Raw genomic sequence first — 16435 nt, forward strand, 5'->3', positions numbered from 1 at the left:
TATATTTGTGAGTTTGTAAGTCCTAAGAGCAGGGCATGACTAAAAACTGCAATGAGAGTAGTAGTACAAGTAGTACAAGTGGTGCATAGTAGTGCTCGCAGTCATGTCGTTGGTGTAATAGCTTTTACTTGGAGTATATACGTCCTTCGGATACGACGGAACAATAAAAAGTCTCGAGCCGACCACGGCGGGTGGCAACCTAACGTCAACTGACCAAAATGTCCTCCGTGTGATGTCAAAAAGTACTACTTGGATGTCTGCACAGCAACACGCACCCGCACACCCTCACACCGCCTGCAGCTGTGTCTGCGCTGTCAGCTCCACTTTGTGTCCACCCTGAACATGGCAAACACTCTTCCAATCCTCCGTGAGACCTTTCACAATGTTGGACTTTTTTTTTTGATCGAACAAACAATTTATCTTCATACTCTGTTACAGAGTAAAACAATTTCATCTGCACAGTTTATATTCAAATGGCTTCTTGTTTTTCAAGGCATTCATACAATATGACACTAATCGTATTGATGTGTCTGTCACGGATGGATGGATGGATGGACCTAGTCATTAAAAATAGCAGAATAGTAGTAGTAGTAATTGTAGTAGTCTAAAGGTGCAATGATTAATCGACAACCAATCCATCATCAAATTAATCAATAAATATTTTGGATCATGGATTAACTGCTAAAAGATCTTTAATTTAAAATTGTCCAAATCCTTGACATTTCATCCTCTCAACAGTATATATTCTCAGATTTCTGCAATCCTCCGTGAAAGCAAATTGATGATCTTGCTTTTGGTTTCTTTTTTTTCTTTTTTTTGCAAACAGTAGTACTGGTAAAACTAATTTGAGTAAAAGTAATGTAGTAGTCATGCTAATTGCAGTAGTGCTGCAGTGGCACACATTGTAGAAGTAGTAGTCGTAGTAGTGTGGTGATAATTGTGATTGTTTTTGTAATTGTGGTCATAGTGTAGTGTGTTAATAGTAGAAGTAGTAGAAAATAGGAATTGTAATAGAGTAGTATTTGTAGTATTTCAGAAAATGAATGGATGGATGGTAGTAGGTTTAGGACTCCACATTTAGATTTTTCTGTCAGAAAGTTGACTTCTCTCTGTGCTGCTGTTTTGGTTCGCAACGGCAGTTCATCAGGGCCACGACAGCACAGCACGTAGTAAGTCCGGTACTCACCCGGCCCCTGTAGAGCTCATCCAGGCCGCAGTCGATCCACTTCTCCACGTCCAGCCTCCTCTGGAGCTCTTTGCGATTGTACTTGACAGTAACTCGAGCCTGGCGCCGCTGCAGGCTGTGGCCGCCCGGCTCGCGCCCGCCGCCGGCCCGGTTGGGCGACTGGTGGTTGCACACCTTGTTGACCCGCCGCCCCACCCGGTTCGCCGCCATCAGACTCAAAAACGGAAAGAATGGCTTATAAGTACCGGTTATGTAAAATTAATAGATAAATAAAAATAACAACAGAAACTAACACAGTGGGTCTAAATTTTAGGTCAGGTGGTAACAAAACTGAGTATGACAGTGCAAAAATATACTGAAAAATAAATGTATGAAATCACGATAAGCGATGATGTGTCCGGCGTATGCACACACACAGGACTTGGGAGGCAAAGGCAGCAGGGTGGGGAACCACGCGGTGGCTCACGTTGCCTTCAAATGCTATGGGAATCTGAGGAAATACCAATGTTCTCTTTGAGTTTCTATGCACCCAACAATGAGATTTTATTGCTTCACTTAGAATAATGATAGTTACTCAAAATTACAGAGTAATCAACGTCATACTTATTACATTTACGGTCGGAGTGCTGTACCAAACGGAATTATTTTTTGGACGGTGTAATTTGACGCATAGACAGTAAATGCAGCATAAAGGTACGTATCCCCGATGCGTCCTAGCGCCGACATTTTCCATGAATTTTCTCTTGGAAAAAAAAAAAAGCTTGAAAGAGGAGCAACAGCGCCCCCGCGGGTTAGTTTAACACGTAATGTGTACTGTAATTATTTATGATGATGTAACTGAAATGGAACGTCTGATTAATATAATTTTTTTTTGTTTTCATTCGTTGTTACGTTGACAAAGTTTATGTGACTGTATTTTCCAATTTAAATGATGTGTCAATACAAAAAAATATTATTATCAAAATAATAATAGTCAGCGAGATGACTCATAATTGAACGCGTTGCATAAACGTACTTTATGACCCTTGAATAGCACATATTATTTGATTAATTTAGGAGATCAAACGAGACACTCAAGATTTTTTTATTTTATTTTATCCATGAACATTATTACAGTACTTTGTACTTAGAATCTATTTTTACAGCTGTGTATAGACATTCATGATCATAACTGTACAGTATTTCTATTCGGGATTCAGCAATATGTCATTCAATGCGTTTTTCCATGATGAGCAATACTTTTTGCTGATTGGCTGGGAAAGATCACGCAGTATGTGTGTCAAGTCAAGTCAAGTTAAGTCAACTTCATTGTCAAATGTGCTCTATGTGCAACATACAGCACAGATCAAATTTCTTTCCTCTCAACCACAGGAGAGAGAGGAGCTGCTGCGGGTACCCGCGCCGCCATCATGTGTGGCGTCTTATATGATTTCTTTAAAATAATTTAAAAATAAGAATAAATTGGCGACTTAACTGCAAATCATCACGTTTTGTTAATAATAATAATAATATACTGTATACAATAAACAATAAATAAATGTTATATATGTGTGCATATATATATATTATATATAATATATATATATTATATATATATAAATATTATATAATTATAATTACATATTATAATTATACATACATATATTATACATACATATAATTATAATTATAATATATATATATATATATATATATAATTACATAAATATATAATATATATAATATAAGATATTTGTACAGTCTTTATAATTCCGATTTGTATAATGTACACAATAGGAGTGAATTTTTATGTAATTATTGTTTGTATTGTTGAGCAATACTCTTCGCTGATTGGCTAGGACACATTACGTGTAGGTGTGTGTTTTTTTTCAATTGAAATTCAAACAGCAAATAAAATGGCAAATAACCGGCGACAGGCACGTTTCACTGTTCCTGTTGTCGTGGTAAAGGAATTTATTCAATAGAATCAAATTTAAAAAAATCAATAAACATGATTTCGTTTGGGAAACGTCACGTAGTTTCTGTGGGCGTGCCCAGAGCCTCACCTGTGAGTCAGGTTAAATCTGCTACGACATAAAGAAATAGGAAGTGAATCGTAGCCCACGAAATTATTTTCGTCTTCTTACGGGGGACTTCTTTTGAGCTTTAACATAAAAGAAGAAGATGAACATGAAACGAGCGCCCCTCGGGTGTGCTTTGTGGTTTCTCTGCGTCGGTCTGGTTGTTTCCTGCGACTGGAGGCCATTAGACAATGACTTGGGAGCACCGTCCTTCGATGCCGGAGCGACGATCTTGGAACGGTTGGATATCTCCGACCCGGCGGACTGCCGAGAGGAATGCTGCAATGATCTCCGTTGCCAGATGGCTCTGCTGGGCTTCCCGGCGGACGGCCCGGTGCAGTGCCTGCTGGTGAGGTGCTTGGTCGGCGGCCACAACGTGTGCGAGCTGAATCCCAGCTCCCAGTTTCAGGTGGTCGGATGGAAGAAGCCACTGATGGCCGTCCCGTTTGTTGAGAACTCGAAACCTTCCAGAAATGAGAGCACAAGTAAGAACCAACTATATAAATGTTGTCATTAAGTACTGTACTACACAGTGGTGGGAAATAACGAGGTACATATACTTGGAAGTACGAAGGATTAGCTACTGAATTTAAGTAGATAATATATTCACCGTTTTTTCCCATTGCGTCAATTTATCAAAACTTGACTTTTGATATATTTCAGAGTGAGCTTTTTTTTGCTTCAGAAAGGAGGTGGTTTCAGTACTGAAACTTTTTTTGTAATTTGTACATGTACAGTACATGCACATCAATTAACCTCCACATTTTCCATTGAATCATTTAGGAACAACTTACATTATTAATTCTGAGCCGTATTTGAAATGGTAATATTCATTTTGTTCATTTGGAAAATAATTTTTAAATTTTGTAAATTACAAAATAACTAGAGAGTTATTTTGTAATTTTACAAAAAAAAAACATAAAATGCAGCTCCCACTTTATTATCGGTGCCCTAAATTAAGGATATATGGAGTTTAATTAATGTAAAAGTGAATTCTTAACCAGAATGCCACTTACTTGGCTTCCCTCAAGGCCCAACAGTCCAAATTTTGCTCACACCTCTTGCATATGACTATTTTCTCCATTTTTATTCACGAACAAATGAGGTAAAATGGCAAAACCATTTCGAATGTACCATATGTTAAACAAATAATACTGGATGGTGGTCACAACGAGTGCGGATCTTATGTGTACCATAATCCCCCTAAAACAAACAAGATCGACAATGTACTGTAACTTCCTTGTTGGAGGTAAGAAAACACGCATTTGTTTGCGCCAGCACACATCTGCTGGAAGCTTGAGAAAAAAAGTCAATCAATTCATGAGTTCATTTGCCACCGAAGAGTCAAAACTTTTCCTTATTGAAACACTGCATGGCAACCTGATTGATATTATTGAGTTGCCCAACTGTTAAACTGACATAACAGGAAGTAATGGAGGCTCCAACATTTCAGTCAACACGAGCACACCCTTCATCTCATTTATTTTGATTTATTCATTTCCGACCTCACGCAATTGTCCGGGAACATATTTGTCATTTCCGACATTGTGTGGGCATGTCAGACCGGTTGGTCTGGCTCCTTTCAGCTCGCAAGATGACACCTATATACAGAAACAAAGCCGATCCGCGTGCAAATAAAAGGATTGAGGTGAGATGTCACCTCCGTGGAAATTTTTCTTTGGTTGTTTTCTTTTGTCTTTTATCGGTGTGAACGTCTGAACCGATACCAATGCAAACACTAAGTGGAGCAGTGCAAACTTGGGCCTGGCCGATGATTCAAGTGACATTGGCACTGTTTGTTTTGTTTATTTTTTTTTTTAGACATTACAACGGATGACAAAGATAATCACGTTTGAACATCGACTCCCCCCCTCCCCCCCCCCCCCACACACACACACACACACCCTCAAAACGGGCTGATTTTTCAGATTTTCCTCTGTTGTAGACTTAAAAGATAAAGGACAAGTTATTGTAAAATAGTCAAATATTCTGCCTTTCGTTCGTATCTTTGCTCATTAAGGGGCCAAAAAAGAAGTTATTTTATTCATGATATATATTTTTTTAATTCATCGGTTATCAGAATTGAAATTGGGGCATCACATGACCCTTGGGTAAAAGACCAGCTGCCCTTTCAGTGTTGTTTGACTCGACGACTGTATGTGGATTCTTGTTTCAGATCCCTGTCTCCAGCCCATGAAGGTCGGATCGTGTCGCGCCGCCTTCCCCAAATTCTACTATGACGTTGTCAACCAGACGTGCCGCAGTTTCACGTACGGCGGCTGCGATGCCAACGGCAACAACTTCGAGAGCCGCGAGGACTGCGAGGCCACTTGTAATGGAGTCACAGGTGACCCTTTGTTCATTTATTTATTTTTAAATCCTGTTGTTTGATGTCAATGGTTAGACCAGAGTTAAGTCATTAAATAATTGGTTTATCAATTTATTATCTTACTAAATAAATCTTTGGGAGAACTTTACATATAGTTTAACATTTAAATTTTTTTAAAATAATTCCTTGATTAATTTCTTGTAAATAATGAAATAGAAAAATATTAGTATATCGAGTAATTACAGATATGCATGCAACTTTTTAAGAAATTTGTTTAATAATTTACTGCAAAAAAGAGAAAAAATGACGAACTTTACATCTACTTTTTAGAAAATGAAGTTCTTGTAAATGATAAACTAAAAGAGATTTGTGAAATGATCCATTTAAAATTTCAAATAATGAATTAGCATTAAAAGATGGTTCATTTTTAAAATTCAACATTTCTGGATCAATTGTTTAAATAAGTGGTGAATTATTTATCGTGGAATTTATCATGGATAATTAAAAAAATGAAAACCCGCGTGTTTAGATATGTGGGAAAAGTTAAGTCAACTCTGGTGGGACTCGAACCCACAACCTTTGAATGTCTGCTTTAGTGTGACTAGAAGTCCAACGCGCTATCCATTGCGCCACAGAGTCTCAGGTTACAGTGGCCAAGAAGGGGGAGTCTTCAGAAAAGAAACACCAGCTGAGAAATTTGCGCTTTTATTCCATATCCTTGGTATCCTTTTTAAGGTACTACGTGTGCCAGTTAACAGGTAGCACGTCACTAGTAGCGGGTCAACGAATGCACAGTAGTACAGCTCAAACGGCTTGCCGTAGTACTTCTGTCACAAAAGCTAATCTTTCAATTTAACTTTACGGTACAAAAGTACACGACACGCTAGAAAGCTAAGATAGCCCTCTCTGGTTTTGTCCTCAGGTTCTGTTCTTCCTGAAGCGTCGACGGCGGCGAGACCTCGCAGTTCAGTGAAATCTCTTCGAATGGCGCAGCCCATCGACGATCAAAGTAAATAGTCCAAACCATACAAAATGCTCCAAGGTGTAGCGGTGGAAGTTGTGCTAATAGCGGGTTAGCATTTTGTTAAGGACTTGACGACAACAAAACTACGGTCGCTCTCGCGCTGTTAGAATGTGGCTAGCCGAAGTAGCAGCACAGTGAAGACTGAACACGGCGACAATATCTTTGCTCGGCTTGTTGTCTTCATGATATCTTAGCAGGATTGGTACAAAGATTTTAGCACAGCTGTCAGTACTTGTACAAGTGCCACGTTCGGTGTTGTGCTCAGTATCAGGGTCTCTACTAGGATCAGTACAACTATTGGTACGCTAGCATTGGTATTGTATTCATTACCAGGATCTGTACAAAGACTCAGATCATACTAAACCAGTACAACTACTGATCCTCATACCCATGCTGGTGTCGTATTTAGTAGGATCAGCACCAGGGTTGGAACTAAATTCAGCGCAGCTCTCGGAATTCAAACCAGTTCCAGGATTGATAATTGTATCATGACTAAATTTGGTACTATATTTAGTACCAGGACTGGTACTAGATTCATTACAACTATCTGTACTCAGACCACGATGAGTATTAGGGTCATTGTGTTCATTTTGGCACTGTATTTAGTATCAGGGTGGATACTAGTATCAGTACCAGGATTGGTACTAGATTAAGTACAGCTCTCATTACTGGCCCCATTATCAGAATTGGTACTAGGATTATTATTTTGTATCAGAGTTGGATTAGTAGTTGCTTTTGCACAAGATTAGGAACAACTATCAGTATTCAGACCAGAACATAGATTGGTACAAGGATTAGTATTTGGTTTGGTGCTAGATTTAGTACAACTGTAAATAATTGGACCAGTACCAGATCAGTACTCAGTATTTTGTCTTTGCAGGTAAACTGTGGGACGATTACGACGATGAAGGTAAAGTGTGAGTGACTGGTCATCTTGATACGGAGAGATTATTGATATATTGATGTATTCATGAAGTACAGCGATAGTGTAATGTGACACATCTCTCGCTCTCTCTTCTCTCTCCTGTAGTGCTCTCTGCTGAGGACTATTCTGGTATGATACTTTGGTTTGAGATACTTCTTTTATTTTTTGCGCTCTCAAACAAAGAAGTTGAACAGTGGTGGCATTTAGTGGCCATGGTTGGGGTACCGGTTCACGTGGTTGACTTTCACTTGCTGTGGGCCCATTAGAGCAGTGTGAGGCCGAGCCGATGGCGGGTCCGTGCAGGGCGGCCTTCCGGCAGTGGTACTACGACAGCCAGCAGCGCCAATGCAAGACTTTCATCTACGGAGGCTGCAAAGGCAACAAGAACAACTACGACAGCCAACAGAGCTGCTTGGATACTTGCCACGGTAACAACAATACTACCATCAATACTACATCTGCTTCAGTGCTACTAGTTTTAGTGCTACGGTCAGTGATAGATTTAGTTCAAGGGTCATTGTGAGATGTAGTACCTGACATGTATTAAATGGGTTGAGTTCTCCAGATCTCTTACCCTAGTTTAGGGCTGGACCATTTCGAAAAGTTATATAATTGAGATATATTTTTTCCCCTAGTATTGTGATTTGAGATGCAATATTTTACAAGGTGTGTGTGTGTGTGTGTGTGTGTGTGTGTGTGTGTGTGTGTGTGTGCGTGCGTGTGTGTGTGTCCTGCAGTGAGCGTTGGTCCCACCCCCAAGAAGCTTTTCCAATCTGATTTGCCTTCAGGTACTCTCTGACTTCTTTCAACTTTGCCCTTTTTGTCTTTCTAGTCAGATGACCTCAAACAAGTTCTGCCCTTGAACGTTAGATGCAGTACAGTCAAACCTCGGTTTTCGTCCATAATCCGTTCCAGAAGGCTGTTTGAAAACCGAAATTGTTTGAAAACCGAAACCACGCTCTTTTTAAAATAAAAATGTCTACTGAACACGTCTGCTCACAATGGAAAGCAACACGAGGAAGCGTCACTTCCTCGTCTACCCGAGGAAGAGTCACTTCCTCGTGTAAGGAAGGCGAGAGGAGTCAAATGGTGCATTCAAGTGCGCTCAGTTTGTTCGATAACCGAAATTTGTTCCGAGGCATAAAAAACTCGAAATTTTTGGTCGAAAACCGAATTGGGTGAGAACCGAGACATTCGAAAACCGAGGTTTGACTGTATATATATTTTGTTTAGTTTCAGAAGACGACTGTTTGTCATCTCCTGACCCGGGTCCTTGCCGCGCCGCCTTCCCCAAGTTTTACTACGACCCGGCAACAGGCAGCTGTCAATCATTCATCTATGGAGGTTGCGGTGGCAACAAAAACCAATTCAGCAGTGCTGAGGAGTGTCAGACCCGATGCAGCGGTGTTGCAGATGGTAACGGCCCACTTTTATTTTTATTCTCACCATGGTTGTCTGTACTGAGATCAGTAACGGGATTGGTACTTGAATCAGTACTCCGGTCATTACTCATATTGGGATACGTTTTGGTACTGGATTTATTATCAAGGTTGGCACTGGGCTCAGAACCAGGGTCAGTAATGGCATCCGTGTTAAAGTTGGTCCTAGGATTAGTGATACATTCAATAATTAGGAACTGGGTCAGATGTTTACCAGGATCGGTACTAAGATTTAATAATTAGCATTAGTACAATACAATATAATGCAACTTTACAAGCACATTTCACAACAGCTGCAGCTGTAACAAAGCACTTTATATATAACAGAAACATAACTAATACAACAAGAAAAGAAAGTGAAAACAGTATATTAAAACAGGAAATGAATGATACGAACATATATACAGTCTAGAGGTACATTGCCACTTCCGGTATTACAACTGGTACCATGCTTGGTAAAGGGAACAGTACAATTATCAATACGAGGAAAAATACCATTGTTAGCACTAGATTTAATACCACTGTTAATATAAGGGTCGGTACTATACTTTATTTCTTTGTCGGTATGAGGGTCAGTGTTACGTTCGGTGCTATATTTAGTACCTGAGTTGGTAGTTGGGTGAGCGCCAGGATAGTTGCTAGATTTAGTCATGGGAGTAACAGTATCAATGCTAGTATAAGTAGCAGTGTCTGCATTTAAGTTAGGACGGTGCTATGTTTAAACCCTTGGTTGGTACTTGAATTAGCATCTACCAATGCTACATTTGGTGCTATTTTTATTACCTGGGTTGATACTGAGCTCATTAACAGGATTATTATGAAGTGCTAACATCAGAACATTTTGTTCTAGTATCAGTACTATGTTCAGTCCAATATTTAGTATATGGGTCGATACTACAAAAGTGCAGTTCTCAGTACAAGGCTCTGTACTACATACTCGCTCAGAACCATGAGCCACACTGTATATTTAGTACCAAGGGGAATACGAGCAACAGAACCAGGATGGGTACTAGAATCTGTTTTTTAAAGTTTTTGTCTGTTATGGTGTCTCATGTTCCCCTGTTTTTGTTCCTTCAGGTAACTTTGCAGGTCGGGATAAAACACGCAGCCGCTGGACCGCCGGTAAATCCTCACAATCCACACATGATACGCCAGCTACTTCATATTTGTTTTTAAGCCAATGGACTCAGTGCTTCCGCTTTATGCGTTAACTGGTACGTTCACTCCCGGTTAGCATCTCAACCGATTGTGACAACATGGGAAAGAAGCTCAAACTCCCACCGCCACCACACAAAGAACTAGTTGGTGTCCGAGTATTGACCCCTGGGGAGCCCCACCCCCATTTGGCCGCATTCACCAGTTGATAGTGGTCCTCTCCCAACCTAAAGCTTGTGTTTTTGATTCTGAGCCCCCCTTGACCATGCAAAAGTGCCGTTGAGCAAGATGCTGAACTCCCAGTTGCTCCCGATGCTGAGTCATCTTCAGTTGAATGAGGAGACAGTTTGAAAATGCTCTGAGTGCCTTGAAGGACTGTCAAGTAAAAGAGTGAAAGAGGCGCACAAACTGCACTTTGTATAGCGTGGCACCTCAACAAGAGCCAGGAAGCAACAAGTTGCCATTTTTACAAATTTGTCCAAAGTGGGACTCAAACCCTTTATCCTTCTGGCTCCGAAGCCCAAGCCCTTACAGATGACCTAATATACTGTATTACTTGTATTAGCAATATAAATTCTATGTTTGTCTTCTCCTTGGTGGTGTTTAGCCTTCTTTGTTCTCCTGACCCTGGCGGCCATTTGCACTGTGCTGGTGTCCACACTGGTGGTGACCATGCTGAGACGTTTGAGCGTGACGCGCAGAGCCTCCGTCGTCAGGTGGGTGGAGCCATCGCGCCAGACACAATTCCTAGCCTCACTCCAAACGGCAAAACTAAAAGCTCTGCCTTGGGTCATACTCCAGTCAGTGCCGAGGTCTGTACAAGGATCAGTACTAGGGTCATTTGTAGAATTATTAACACCGTCAGCACTTTGAAGAATCTGTACTGCATTTAGTGCCGGGCAGTACCAAGATCTGTGCTAGCATAAGTATTTTAGTTGGCACTAGAATTAAGACCTCTTTCAGTACTTGAATTAGTACAAGAATTGGTGCTGTATTCAGTGCCTGGTTTGGTGCTGGAATTAGTTCCACTGTCTGGACTAGGATCAGTACGACAATCAGTATTGTAGTTAGTGCTTGGATCCGTACTGCAATCAATACTAAAATCAGGATCAGTACTAGAATAAGTACCTGGATTGGTGCTATTATTAGTACCTACCGTACTGTCCGTATTTTGATCCGTACGAGATTACCAGTATCTGGGTTGGTTCTACTCGGATCAGTACCAGGGTCTGTTCTAGAGTGGTCACATTGGTGGTGACCATGCTGCAATGTCTGCGTCTGTCTCCCGTCATGTAAGTGGCGCTATGACGCGAGTTCTCGACCTGCTTGCGATTTGACAGGTTTGTTTTGTTTCTCTTCAGTGACAAGGAAGAACTTCTTCCAGAGGTGCGCTCGTCTTTGGAGTCTCTGAACATTCCGGTCTTGCCTGTCAGTGGCAACGCCTGAGAAGCTGGGGGGGATTGCTTTAGGTGGCGTACCTAATAAAGTGAGTTTTTTTTTTCTCGATTGTCTACTTCCTGTCTTTATGCTAGGGTAAGATAAGCAAATGAGCACACCGTTTCATGGTAGGATTTATTGTCTTTGCTTTAAAGTGTTGATGATTTGCACCACTTGGCATGTTTTTAATGTTTTTATTGCTGATGAACAGTGAGTAGCCTGAGTCACGTTACCTTTTAACATTTAATCACTTTTCTGGTCAACATTTAAGTGAACACTTTGTATTATTTTTCTTATGTTAAATCTACAAGTTACAGCACATTGCATTAAAACATGAACTATTTCTATTTGCATTTAATCAAACTTTTTCATGATGAAATTTGACATTTCAGTCAGATTTGCAGGTGGATTGAATGTAAAAAGTCGATTTGCTGTTAATGAAATCGCGAATAAAATCAACTGTTTCAATCTGTCATTATCAATTCAAAAAGTCTTTTTTTGATTGTTTTTTTTTTTTAAGGAAATATCACTCTGTTGGAATAAATGATCCACAATAAAGGAAGTGACCGTAAGAAGTTGAATGAAGTAATTCTCTGTTGAACTTCAACTTTTAAAATGACTTCAACCCGTGCGATTGAAGTGTCATTCAAAATACGTCTCGGGTTTAAAGTAAGCATTTCAAACCAAAGTTGGGGTTTCAAACAAGTTTTTGGCTTTCAGGCTTTTCAGCAGTTGTGGTGAAAGGAGCGATTCTGGAAAAAAAAAAGTCTGAAGTTTCACAATCGAGTGCAGTCAAGAGGAATTCTCTTACACTGCTTCCCTTCGATCACCGCCACTTCCTGGTTGGATGGCTGAGCAGTGTTGTCGTGGCTTCCCCTCTCACAGCTGGAGGAGGAGGGGTCGATGGGTACGGCGTTGAAGGTGATGAAGCCAACAAAGATAACCACCAGAGACACCACGTACAAACCTGAGAACTGAGAGAAACAGGGTAAGGCTTTCAGAGTAGGGTTCCAAACGAGGGTTAATGTTTCAAAGCAGGATTTCAAGACAGAATTAGAGTTTCAAATGTGGCTTAGAGTCTTAAATATAAGATTAGAGTTTAGATTTCAAAATAGGGTTTTTATCACTGGTAATGGTTTCAAAGTAGGATCCGAAGACAGGATTGGGGCTTCAAATTTGAGTTTCGAAAGAGTTTCAGGTTATAAAGGAGGGTTTTTTTGGAGCCAGAGTTAGAATTTCAAAGTAGGTCTTCAGGTTACAAAGTAGGGTTTCAAATAAGGGTTGTTCCAAGCCATGGTTAGGGTTTCAAAGAATAGTTAGGTTTCAAAGGAGCCTTTTAAACAAGGCTTAAGGTTTCAAACAAGTGTTCAAGTTTCAGTTTTGAAAACAGGGCTTCACGACAGGCTTGGCCTTTTTTGTGTTTTAAACCAGGGTTAATGTTTCAAGCCAGCACGTTTGCATGACCAGAATGCTTCGAAGAGAGGGAGGGTGTCATGTGACGATCCTGAGTTAGTGAGGGCAGGGTCGAGTTGACCCCATTGGAATTCTTCGGTTACTTATTAAATCTTTCAGCTGGCACGGTGATACGCTCGCAGAGCGTCTTCATCATCATCTTCATTTCCTCATCAACCTTCATCATCTTCATTGTCACCATCATCATCATCGTTGTCCTTCATTGTCTTCATCATCACTATCACCTTGATCAGTATCACCATCATCATCTTCATTGCCTTTATCGTCATTCTTGTTGTCTTCATCATTCTGGGCAATTGGCCCCCGTCAGCGACTTGCCCCCCCTCCCGGGTCCCACACCCGGTACGACTCTCGCTGGTGCCTCGCGAGGTTCACACCCAGTGCGGGCCCCAGAAGGGCCCTCGCTTGATTATTGTTTAAGGAGGGTTGTGGGGCAGCTACTCCCACTCCCCTCCGTTCCAGCGGGGCGAGCGCTGGGCGACTCACCTTCCGGTGAGACCCCACCTCCTTCCCCGCCGGCTAGTGGGTATTTAGCCACGTCTGGGGCCCAACAGCCCCGGCATTCCCCCTCGCGCCATTTGGAGGCATCCCACCACGCGAGGCTTCGTCTACATTATTATCATCGTCTTCATCCTCATCTTCTCATCGCCGTCGAGGTTGTCGTCCTGATCATCTTCATCCTTGTTTTGGAAATCACCATCGTTGTCATTTTCATGGTCTTCGTTCGCATTGTCAAGTGTCATCACCATCTTCGCCCTCGTTGTTGTCACCGTGATCGTCGTCATGTGCATCGTCTTCATCCCCACGGTTTTTGCCCTCGTCGTCTTCGTCACGGTCATCGGGGCCTTTTCACTACTCACGTTGCTCACTACTCACGTTGTAGTGGAAGATGAAGATGCCACAAAAGATGCTGAAGACGTCGGCGGTGAGCATGGACAGGTTGACGGCGGCGGCGCTGCTTTCCTTTATGACCACGGGCATCAGGCTGTACAAACTGAACATGCAACACGCGAAGGCCCCAAACAGCAGAGCTGACCGCAAGAAAAATGGAGATTTATTGATAGATTAAAAAAAAAAAAAAAAAAAAAAAAGCAAAGGTCATGTATGACGTGACGATGTTGTCGTGTGCCACTGACCTACTTGCCAGCTCCACTGGATGGCTGACACTTGGCGAAGCTCCAGGGCCACCCTAAAACAACACAGAACAAAGACATCAGGCTTTAACGCTCATTTGTAAACACCAAGTTTGTTTTGGTCAATAAAAACTCACAAAGTAAGTACAACTAAAATTGAAAAAAAAATCATTAACTATATGTATGAGCCTTTGGGGTTGATTTCAAATATTTATTTCTAGATTCGTGCATGGCCGACCAGGAGAAGAGACAAATCTGGGAATTGTCGTCTTCTTTATATGTGTCGCACACAAGCGCTGTTCTTAAACAGCAGCCAAAAATAAAAATAAAAATAGCCACCAGGTGAGTTTTTGTTTCATATAACAATTTTTTTTTTTTTTAGTATACAAAAAAAACCATGTACACTGTACAACTGCATCCGTCTAACTTGAGAAGCAGTGTTATGCAGTTGGCTCATTGTTAATTCAAATCTGTGGACTGTACCTTATATTGTACACAATGATCTAGTCATATTTTCATTGAATTTTTATGACACAACACTAACCATGGTAGGGGTTTTTTATGTTGCACGCATGTAAAATACCATTAAAAAATACTTCAAACTTACAGACATGTTAATACTTCATCTGCACACTTGCTACAGTATGCACACTTTCACGCCTATACTTACATGTGCGCACCAACATATGTACACTTAACTGTGTATATTTACATGCGTGTACCGTAACCTTACATTTGTATTGAACTTATGATGGTACCGAAGAACCCCAGCATTCCCAGGAACTCGAGGCGGCTTTGATTCTTGACGGCGTATTCCTGCCAGACGTTGGATATCCCATAGAGGGCAGCACTGAGCAGCACTAGGCCATCACCCAGCAGGATGTTGGAGGCTACACAAACCCAGAAAAAAAAAACGGACCAAGTGTATAGTGTGTACAGGGCAACGAGAACAAAAACAACAAAAATGTCGCTCAAATCGAAAAAACATCAAAAACACTCTTACCCCCAACCCCCCCAAAATAACACTCATACATTGACGAAAGAAGCCAATTATGTTGTTTCCATATTTATGGGTGGGAATGAAAATTTTTTGGGGTATGGGTGTGTAGAGAGAGTTTTGGTGAGTGGATTTTTTTTTTTTTTTTTTAGGTTGATTGTGAGTTATTTGGTATTGGGAGAGGGTAATTTGTGGTGTGTGTGAAATGTTGACAGTGTGAGAGTTTTCTGCTGTTTGAGTGTTTTGGTAAATGTGGGAGTTTTCTCAAAGGTGAGAGCTTTTGGGGGAGAATGAAAATTTGGGCTGAAAGTAATTTTTCTGTTTCTGTGTTTTGGTCTGCGTGGGAGCTATTTTAAGTGAGTGAGTGAGGGAGTTTTTTAATGTGTGAGAGTTTGATTTGTATGGGACTTTCGGGGTGTGTGTAAGAGTTTTTTCCTCGTGTTTTTCTGTATTTGGGTCTCACTGTGAGTTTCTTTGTACGAGGAAGAGTTGGTTTTGAATGTTTGGTGCTTGTGAGAAGTGTTTTGGGTGTGAGTAAGAGTGTTCTTTGTTCTTTTTTTGAGTGAGTGTTTTGAGGTGAATGTGAAGGCTTGGTGTGTGTGTGTGTGTGTGTGTGTGTGTGTGTGTGTGTGTGTGTGTGTGTGTGTGTGTGTGGTTTTTGGGGTGAATGAGAGTATTCAATTTTGTGTGAGAGTTCTCGGTGCCATTTGTAAGATGATTTTGGTGAGTGAGGGAGTTAAATGTTATTTCTATTCAGAATCTCAGAGCAACTCAACACATCATCACTTGGAAGTTTCCATGTTGTTTGCATTGATGCAGACACAGTTGAGGAAAACAGTAATCTTACTGGAGCCCTGGTCTCGCCCCGCCAGTAGGTCAGCCCCCACCATGGCGCCAACGCCCAACAAACAGATGCAGACGGACACAAAGTGGATGGGACGGTAGCGTGTCCTCAAGAGCCACCAGGACAGAAACATGACCACCGGGATCACAAAGCAGTCCAAAAGCTAAAAAAAAAAAAAAATTAGGATAACAAATTAACAAAGCTAGCTAGCTCATATATATATCCCCCTCCCCCCCCGCCAGTAGGTCAGCCCCCACCATGGCGCCAACGCCCAACAAACAGATGCAGACGGACACAAAGTGGATGGGACGGTAGCGTGTCCTCAAGAGCCACCAGGACAGAAACATGACCACCGGGATCACAAAGCAGTCCAAAAGCTAAAAAAAAAAAAAAATTAGGATAACAAATTAACAAAGCTAGCTAGCTCATATAT

The 16435-nt window shown here is 41.2% G+C and overlaps 3 protein-coding genes and 1 non-coding gene across 10 annotated transcripts in view; 1 reads left to right on the top strand and 3 right to left on the bottom strand.

Moving 5' to 3' along the window:
• Positions 1-1859, bottom strand: part of LOC109510790 (protein phosphatase 1 regulatory subunit 14A-like) — a 6960-nt gene extending 5101 nt beyond the window's left edge. The window contains exon 1 of the mRNA XM_019861377.1: positions 1187-1859. Coding sequence (XP_019716936.1) covers positions 1187-1396 — 210 coding nt within the window. The 5' untranslated portion in view covers positions 1397-1859. The remainder of the gene's footprint in view (positions 1-1186) is intronic.
• Positions 1860-3243: 1384 nt separating this feature from the next.
• On the top strand, positions 3244-12030 carry spint2 (serine peptidase inhibitor, Kunitz type, 2). 7 transcript variants are annotated; one of them, XM_019861365.1, is made up of 11 exons: positions 3245-3731; positions 5423-5593; positions 6498-6584; positions 7480-7509; positions 7630-7653; positions 7791-7952; positions 8262-8312; positions 8758-8940; positions 10041-10085; positions 10726-10834; positions 11480-12030. In XM_019861365.1, the coding sequence occupies exons 1-11, from the start codon at positions 3350-3352 to the stop codon at positions 11562-11564; spliced, it is 1329 nt and encodes a 442-aa protein (XP_019716924.1). In that variant the 5' UTR covers positions 3245-3349; the 3' UTR covers positions 11565-12030. The 7 variants fall into 7 exon arrangements, with proteins under 7 accessions (XP_019716927.1, XP_019716928.1, XP_019716929.1 ...); XM_019861366.1 differs by having other exon boundaries at positions 7480-7505; positions 7629-7653; XM_019861368.1 differs by lacking the exon at positions 8262-8312 and having other exon boundaries at positions 3244-3731.
• trnar-ucu (transfer RNA arginine (anticodon UCU)) lies at positions 6125-6214 on the bottom strand. Its single transcript is given in 2 exon segments — positions 6125-6160; positions 6178-6214. It is a non-coding gene; the product is annotated as a tRNA-Arg (tRNA).
• A 281-nt stretch (positions 12031-12311) lies between the features above and the next one.
• The window catches only part of LOC109510791 (solute carrier family 35 member F2-like), a 15059-nt gene continuing 10935 nt past the window's right edge, over positions 12312-16435 (bottom strand). Inside the window, exons 4-8 of the mRNA XM_019861378.1 lie at positions 16006-16165; positions 14895-15051; positions 14165-14217; positions 13905-14059; positions 12312-12529 (exon numbers count right to left, since the gene is read on the bottom strand). Of these exons, the coding sequence (XP_019716937.1) occupies positions 12332-12529; positions 13905-14059; positions 14165-14217; positions 14895-15051; positions 16006-16165 (723 nt within the window). The 3' untranslated portion in view covers positions 12312-12331. The remainder of the gene's footprint in view (positions 12530-13904; positions 14060-14164; positions 14218-14894; positions 15052-16005; positions 16166-16435) is intronic.

This window comes from Hippocampus comes, unplaced genomic scaffold, assembly GCF_001891065.2.
Source record: "Hippocampus comes isolate QL1 unplaced genomic scaffold, H_comes_QL1_v1.1 scaffold122, whole genome shotgun sequence".
NCBI lineage: Eukaryota > Metazoa > Chordata > Actinopteri > Syngnathiformes > Syngnathidae > Hippocampus > Hippocampus comes.